The 8,559-nt window shown below is 38.7% G+C and overlaps 1 protein-coding gene across 1 annotated transcript in view; it reads right to left on the bottom strand.

The window, feature by feature from the left end:
• Window positions 1-8,559, bottom strand: part of Ccdc73 (coiled-coil domain containing 73) — a 113,414-nt gene that overhangs the window by 2,607 nt on the left and 102,248 nt on the right. The window contains exons 15-17 of the mRNA NM_177600.4: window positions 7,080-7,263; window positions 4,579-6,051; window positions 2,529-2,662 (exon numbers count right to left, since the gene is read on the bottom strand). Of these exons, the coding sequence (NP_808268.2) occupies window positions 2,529-2,662; window positions 4,579-6,051; window positions 7,080-7,263 (1,791 nt within the window). The remainder of the gene's footprint in view (window positions 1-2,528; window positions 2,663-4,578; window positions 6,052-7,079; window positions 7,264-8,559) is intronic.

The raw sequence follows: 8,559 nt of genomic DNA, 5'->3' as shown, positions 1-8,559 counted from the left end.
CTGATAATGTCTGCTGTGTGTGTTCAATGTAGTCAGGGCTGAACTGGAAACTAACTCCCAGTACACACACACACACACACACACTCACACACACACGTACATGAGGGTAGGGGAAGTAGACTCCAGCTCTAACTAGTTAAGTAAATGATTCAGCTATATGATAATAGTGTCCATTGCATCCCCTCTTGGAGGGCTTCTCTGTATAGTCCTGCCTTCCTGGAACTTACTCTGTAGATCTGCCTGCCTCTGCCTCTGCCTCTGCCTCCTGAGTAATGAATGCTAGGATTAAAGGTGTGCACCACACCACCCCTGGCTAATTTAGTGTTCTTATTTTGCCACCAAAATATTTGCTTCATTGGTATCAAAGCACAAAGTAGCAATTTACCAAAATCCTGACTCTTGGTCAGAAAAAAAGGCAGAGCATTGGCATGTTGGGTTCTTCCCACACAGTGGGATGGGTGAGACCAGAGACTGGCCAGACTGAGCAACACAGACTACAGTTCAGGTTTAACTTAGTAAACTTGGCCTATTTGACCAATATGGTCTCTGTAGCCCATTCAGTGGTTTTAGTTCCAATTGTCCCAGATATGTCAGCAGTTTTGCTCGTCCTTTGTCCTTTTAGAATTCATCACTTCCTCTTTCCACCTCATATTTCCCCTAGTTTGGCACAAGACCTTTTGTGGGATCAGATCTGTAAATTAATAGCTTTATTTATTCTGGGCCCTCGCCAACTTCCCTTCTGTATATAGTTAAGATTGCAGCAGACTGTACCTAACTCGATAACAACCTCCTCTGAAGCCACAAAGAAACTGCATTGATACCTAAATTAACATAACTGGGGTGGGAAACAAAAATATAGTAAAAAATAAAATTACTCCTTTTCAGACTACTAGTCTTCATAACATCACCCTTCACATATAACAGGTTGGTAGACTGCAAAGCACCAAGCTAAGTACTAGAACTGCAGGCCAGTTTGCCTTACAGCTTAGGCAATCGACAGACTCTAAAGTATGAGCATAGCCTTGCTCTCATACCATCTCCCTTACCTTTAAAAGAGATTTAGTCTTTTAAAAGTTATGGTTTGCTCTTAGAAGATCTACTTTGGATTTTCCCCTACCTAATGTGGTAACTAGTAATGAAAACTTATAGGGGCCAGGCAGTGGTGGCACATGTCTTTAATCCCAGCACTTGGGAGGCGGAGGCAGGTGGATTTCTGAGTTCAAGGCCAGCCTGGTCTACAGAGTGAGTTCCAGGACAGCCAGAAACCCTGTCTTGAAAAAAACAAAAAACAAAACCAAAGCTTAGAGGGATGCTGATGTTCAGTGCAGTTACACAGAAAGTTTGGTTTGCATGCTCCAGTAAATCCAGAGCCTTTTTTCTATTATGAAAAGTTGAAAACAACAACATTGGACGGAGCCAGGACACGTGATGAAGTCCACCATGGATGATTATATCTAAATGACCTTGGAAGAAATTCCAAATTTGTTTTACTTCCTCATCTGTAAAATAAAATGCAGGATGTGTGGTAAATGTGTTTCTTTGAAAATGTTACCAAAAATATCTACAAATGTAGATCCTGAGAAACATTAACTGCAGGTAGAACATTAGGTATCAGACACAACTTATAAACTACAAAAATGGGCTTTCAAGGGAAACAGAACATCTCTGTTGGACCCTTAAGATGCTAGAGGGTAGGATAGGCAAACCATCTTAAGATTTAACCTCACCAACGTGTCCAGTTCTGACCAAAGCTTGCTTTCTGCTTGGGAAGCCAGGCTTCCTTGTACCAAGTTCACTACTGTGAGAAGAACTGCATTGGTTGATTTGAGGTTTCTCCCATTTAAAAAAGGAAATGTACATGGCTGAAAACTTGTGTTAGGGATGTTAGCAAAAGATCTGCAGACCGTGTTGCTATTGTAACTCATGAGTGGCTGGCTACAGCTTAACCTTTGAACACTTACATCACTACTGGTCTGGCTTTGCTTTTTTTAAAAGACTGAACAATACAGACTTGCTGAGTAAAGTTCTATACACTAAGATATAAAACTTAGAAATTTAACCAAATAATTTATCAGTTATGATTAGTTGATGAATGGGTTCCTAGAAGCCATATGATCTATAAAACACTGTCTAATGCATACATCCTATCACTGTATTATGGAGATTTTATCCTTCCATACATTTTCCAAAAATAATACAAATTAAAATAATTAGCTTGATGACTTATTAACAAAAATCTTTGTATGTTCAATCCACTATTTCTAAGTTGAGGTGACAGAGGAGTGCATAAGAGGATGGATGCCCCAGTCCCTGCAAACAGGCTGGTTTGTATCTATGTGATTTATACACTGTGACTTTTTCCTGCTGTTTTCTATCAGCCTTAATTGTGAAAAATGGTGCCATGTTGCCCTCTTGATATTATTCTGGAGATCAGTTAGGGCTTATAGTATCCAGATGCATACAGTGCTACACATATCTGCAGAGTTAGCTCACTGAGGTCTGCTCAGCAATATTTTTAATTGACTTACGTGTTCTGTGGGAAAAGAAGAGTCATAAACCGTCTGTGCAGTTGCATTCCTCTCTTCCCTGGGCTGCCCCTTGGGATCTAGATGGATGCTCCAGTTACTCATGGTGTCAGCAGCTCTGCTATTGCTGGTAGGATCTGATTGACAAACAGGAAATGACAACAACTGAACTGTATCCTCTAGACACTCATCTTAATGACTGAACTTACTGATCTTAAGTTTTTGTGTTTAAAAATCAATTTCATTTCAGATTGGAGATTACTGTTTCATAGACTTTCCTGTTCCACATTTCTTTTCAGAAACAAGATTGTATTGTTGTCATTTCCTAAATCATTAAAAAGGGTAAGATAGTATAAATACTTCCTTAAACACGTACATACAAAATGTTATTTCCTGGTTACCACATTACCCACATATAAATGTTTAATGACTATTCTACAAATTCAGATTAGTGAAGAAGACAGAAAAAAAAAAAACACCAGAATTTACAAACTATTTAAGAAAATTGCCACGAAAGGCTGGGGGTTTGGGCTTAATAACAAAAAGTACTTAAATACAAGAGCTGAAAAATATTAAAAGACATGCTTAGTAAGAATATATTTAGTTTTAGAATTTTAGACACCTCTATGCTATTGAAATGTGCTCAGAAAATGATGACTGTTACACCAGACCCTAAAGCTATGCTTAACATTAAAATTGCACTTTGGAAGATGCAGTTATACAGTATTTTGGTGTTGTTTATTTTTCCCTACATCAGTGGTGCTAGTAAACAAGGTGTTTACTCAACAACTTTAACTGAGATTACTATTAGCAGAGTAAACATTTTCTCATTTTCATCACAGACTTTCTTTGATATGTGTAACTTACAGCTGGGTAGTACCTATTCACACGGAGCCTTTGGCATGTATGGTATGTTCATGTATATGCATGTTTGCGTGTATGTAGGTGCACAAGTATGTGGCAGTGAGGCTGATGTCAGATATCTTCATTCACTCTCCACCTGGTATGTAGAGGTAGGGTTGCTCACTTGAAACCCAGACTGGCTTATTCAGTTAATCTGGCTAGCCAGCTCCCTCCAAAGGATCCCCTGAGGGCTGCCACACCCACCCACATTTGTTTGGATGCTGAAGAGCAAACACTGGTCTTTATTTTCACATGGCAAGTGCTTTTACCAACTGCCTTCACAGCCCAATATGTTGTACATTTTTAAACATCTGCAGTAAAAATATAAACAAAAGCAGGGAGTATGAACTTCAATATTGGCACCCAACATCCATGTCTCTCTACCAAATCTATATTTCATCAAGTTATATTGTTTCTGGATTTTTTAAGTTATCATTCATGTGCTACTTTAAAAAGAAAATGGACCCTCTAATCTCTAAAGTAATATGGATATAACAGTACATAACTACTAAAAGATTAGAGTGCTTCAAGCAACAACAACAAAATCCAATGATATGAAATAAATTCCTGTTCCACTTTTGCCAATATAATGAAGAACTGGTTGAATTTATGATGCTGGTAAATGAACAGGTACAAAAGGGAAAACGGGAAGGGGAAGACCAGTTTCTCAGAGACAGAGAGACAGATTGAGATTGATTCATTAGGTAGTTATTCCTAGTTTAAACTTAATGACCTAGACCTGTGACTGCTGCCATACTTTAACAATGAAAAACAACACTTCCAAATGTAATCGGTGATATACACTGACATTACTACTTAGAGTTGGTTAAAAATAATTTATCTAATCCAGACAATGGTTACAATTTTAATCCCAGTACTCAAGGGGCGGGCAGGCAGGCAGATCTCTGAATTCAAGGCTAACCTGGTCTACCGAGTGAGTTCCAGAACAGGCAGGGCTACACAGAGAAACCCTGTTTCAGGAAAAAAAATCATCTAAATAAAACCATTCTATACTATGCTTAGGAGATTTTATACACAAACACACATATGTTCTTTTCACTTTAAACAAATCCAGAAACTCTTTATCAAGAATAGTTAAGTAGTAGGGAAAAAAAAAAAAAAGATTTCAAGCATGGCCTTGTTTTCTTACCTGACTCAATGTTTTTTCTAGTGTCATCCAGAACAACATTCTTACAAAAAGTCACGGGAGTGATCACTCGGCTTCCTGACAGATCTACTGTCTTCTCCTTCAGAAATAAAGGGATGCTGGGCGTTGCGGTGCCCACGGTTTTAGTTTGATTTACTTTTGGCCAAGGACTAAGGGGTACAAACTTTATGTAGCCTGGAGTTTTCTCAGGTTTATCTGGACTAGGAAGATCAAAGGCTGACCTTGCACTTGTGCTTACTGAGTCTGCAGATGGAGTTGCAGGAGACAAATGTGCTTCTTCCAGCTGACCTTCGTGGCATGTTCCTCCTGACAGGATGCCGTTTAATGCCTCTGTTTTGTCTCTGTTATTCAGCCACATGCACTGTCTTCCTGTAACATCCACCAAGGAAGAGAGACCACTTTTTGGAGTTTCAGTTATCTGACTCTCACTGGGAGGCTGCTTTTCTGAGGAAGTTGTCAGGGGAACTACAGTTTTCAAACCTTTGGCTTGTGAAGTATGACTGTCCCCTTGGTTAACCTGAAAGTCTGAGACACTCACACTACTTTCTGAAGCTCCCAGATGGTTCCTAAGTGAACTGTTCTGTATGTCATTTGTATTTGTCCTTGTAGTTCTTTCTGCAGGGCTTGGGGCAGGTTTCGCCGCTGTTGGCAGAGTATTAATACTGTTTTCTGATTTCTTAAGTGCTGTCAACTTATTATCAGAACTAGCAGATGGACCAAGTGGGCTGACGACTGCAGCACAGGCAATGGTTCCTCCAGGCTTCTGGGGAGCCTTACTGGCTAGCTGATAGCAAGAACGGGGCTCTGTGCTGCACTGACTCTCTTCTCTTACCATTTGTTTTATTTTTTGGTGCTTAACATCTAATGTAACATGACTTGAATCCTGTAAACCATGTTTCTTACATGGATCAAGATTTAGTTTTATATCTAGAAATGAATCTAAACCTGCTTTGGTTTGGTCCTGATTTGTAATTTCCTTCTCGGTAGCATTTTCCAGATCTGCTGGAAGTAATTTGGATTGCTGTTTGAATGGGTTGCTTTCAGAACCATCTGTGTTATAGTTTCTTTTGTGAGCCATCTCATTTGACATGCCATTAGAGGATGCTTTGTTACTTCGAGTGTCCAGAGGTATATCTCCACCACTGTGGAGAAGGCCTAATCCTTCAGTTCCTTCTAAACGTACCATTTCTGTTTCTAGTGATTCATCTACCACTAAAAAGAAATTATTCAGTGATTTAAATTCTGAACATCCACTGGCTTTTTCCAAGCACAGCTTGTCTTTTACTTCTACAGTGACTGATTTTCTACTGTCAGTAACATCTGAGGTTTGTTCTTGATCAGTTGCATCTTTATCTAGGCAAAGGACTCTGTGTGGGGACATTCCACTTTGGTTTCTGTCCTGAGACACCATAGTATTAATTTCGCTTTTGGCACTTATTTCAAAAGGCTGTAAATCTGTCATGAAGAAGACATAATAAAATGTTAGAGTCTCAGTAAAGCTGTTTATAACATGTGTCACCTATGTTTTGTGAAAATATATTTAGCCTTAGTCTACTGTATACTAATCATACAAACATGACATCAATTTTATTCAAATATTGAGTTCCTATATAAAGCAAGTGTATGTCTGGATGCTAAATTCTTGGCTCTGCCCCAAAACATTTTTGTTTGACAATATCAAAATCCCTTTGGTTTATAAGAGGGTGAGCAGCATGGGTATTACCTAGTGGGCAAACAGAATGAGGTGTTTACACATGGTCTTTATTTTTCCTATACTTGTTTCCTTGGGAGCACATAGTACAATCCCATACAAAGATATAACTGATAAAAATTAATGTCTGTACTAACCTCCATTACAACCCAGGTCTAACAACATTCACAAGTTGATAATTAGCTTGTTCATGTTTGACAATCATTTTGTTGTTGTTTATTACCCTGTATTTTAAAATTCTGGAATAATTTTGGGCCAATTCACAGAATATCTACTTACTCAAGACAATTTTATTTATCTTTGTTTTAACTACAGATATGAAATCATAAGTATAGCTAAAAAAAAAAAAAACTAGAACATTCATGTCTTGAAGGGCTATATTGCTTCAATCTTTCTTTCTCCCACATCTCCACCAAGTGGCTATTCACCCTCAGTCAAACACCTCAGTCAGTGCCACTTTAAGCAATTCTTTATAGTGGAGGAATTGATAAATAGTCTCAGTGCTTACTCTAGGCATCTAAACCAAGAGAAATGCTATGGCTTGCTCACCAGAGATGTACTGGTGACCAGAGAATACTCTCTGCAAAGATACTGTTAAAGACTCATTTGCAAAATAGATGTTTACATACAGATGAACAGGTGTTTCCCAACAATATCAGAAAGTCCTTAAAGCAAAGCTCTAACTGTCAGGCCCACTATGTGCTTCATCAATGCGACGGGAAGGTTACCTTCTGGGCCAGCATGTGCTTTATTGACATGATGCTAAGTTTACCTTCTGCAGTTTTTCCTACAGGTAGGTCTTTCTTTTCCTCTTCTCTGTATTCAGTATCTAAACAAAAACTCTTTGTATTTTTTCCCCATATTTCTGGACCAGAATTGTACTTTTGTGTGATGATATTTTCTGATTTTTTCCTGGTTAGTTCATCACTATTTTCATTATTTAGTTCTGGAACATTCTAGTATAAAATGGAAAAAAGACTGTTTACGTGTGTTAAACATTTGAGCAAACTTTGCTGATAGGGTGGATTGTAGTTCAGCTATTCAGCAGTTTCATGAATTACTTGTGTACAGCCTCATGTTTAAACAAACTGGAGAGCTGCCTGCCAATCCTGTCTACTACATTATCACAGCACACAGGCTGGTTAAGTAGCATGTTATACACTACAAGACAGCAAACAAACCAGGAGTAGTACTATATACCTATCCTTCCAGCACTCAGGAGGCTGCAGTAAGTGGATCATCAGGAGTTTGGAGCCAGCCTGAACTTTAGTGTGCTCTAGGTCAGCTTATGCTACAGGGTGGGTGGAACCAGATTCTAAAAACTTTCCTTTTTTTTCTCCCACAAAATATGACCTATGGTGCACTACACTAGGCTTTGAGGTATAATTATAAGCAAAATACATTCCCTGCCCTCAAAAGACTTAGTTTAGTGTGCATATTAAAATAGAAATAAGACAACTTCAGTAAAATGTAGGAAATGTACAGCATTATAAACCCACACAGAATACCCTTGGCCCAGCTGTGAAGTATGATGAGGAGCACAGAAGAGGATGAGGAGAGCAGGGAGGCAGCAGGAACAGAGAGAAGTCTTGGAGGGAGAGGAATGCAGACTTCATAGCCAAGTGACATCCTGCACTTCTTGTTCTGAGCCAGTTTACTAAACCCAACTCACTCAAGTGTGCCTGCTTTCTCATCCATGGCATGCAAATGCAATAAAGATGAAGTCAGAGACACAAAACCTTCATAGCACACTGTCCTCAATTACTAAGTACGGGAGCTATTTTTACCAGTTTAAGGGCAGCCTAGGAGGTAAAGAGGAAAGAATAAAACAGTAAAATACAATAGAGAAAAAAAGAGGTGGGTAATTGAAAGGGACAAAAAAATTGTAAGTATTAAAGAGACTGAAAAGTATTGGATACAGCGTCTGGGGGTGTAGTGTTCGTGGATGGACAGGTGGATGGACTGGGGTGACAAAACCAGACTGTCTTATGCTGAAGAATGAATAGAGTAAGAAAGAAAAGAATATCTTTGTTCTTTCAGCAAATTTGCCTCAACATAAAAAGAAAAGACTTGGAGATGGATTTAGAACTTTTAATATGAATGATTGTTAGATTTTTGTCAAAGGCCTTTCTCCATTTGATGAGATGATCATGTGGTTTCTGTCTTTTAGTCTGTTTATATGGTGGATTATGTTTACAGATGTATTATGTTGAGCCATCCCTGATTCCCTTAGGTGAAGCCAGTTTGATCAT

Source organism: Mus musculus, chromosome 2 (assembly GCF_000001635.26).
Source record: "Mus musculus strain C57BL/6J chromosome 2, GRCm38.p6 C57BL/6J".
Lineage (NCBI taxonomy): Eukaryota > Metazoa > Chordata > Mammalia > Rodentia > Muridae > Mus > Mus musculus.
This window is presented reverse-complemented; position numbering and strand designations above follow the sequence as displayed.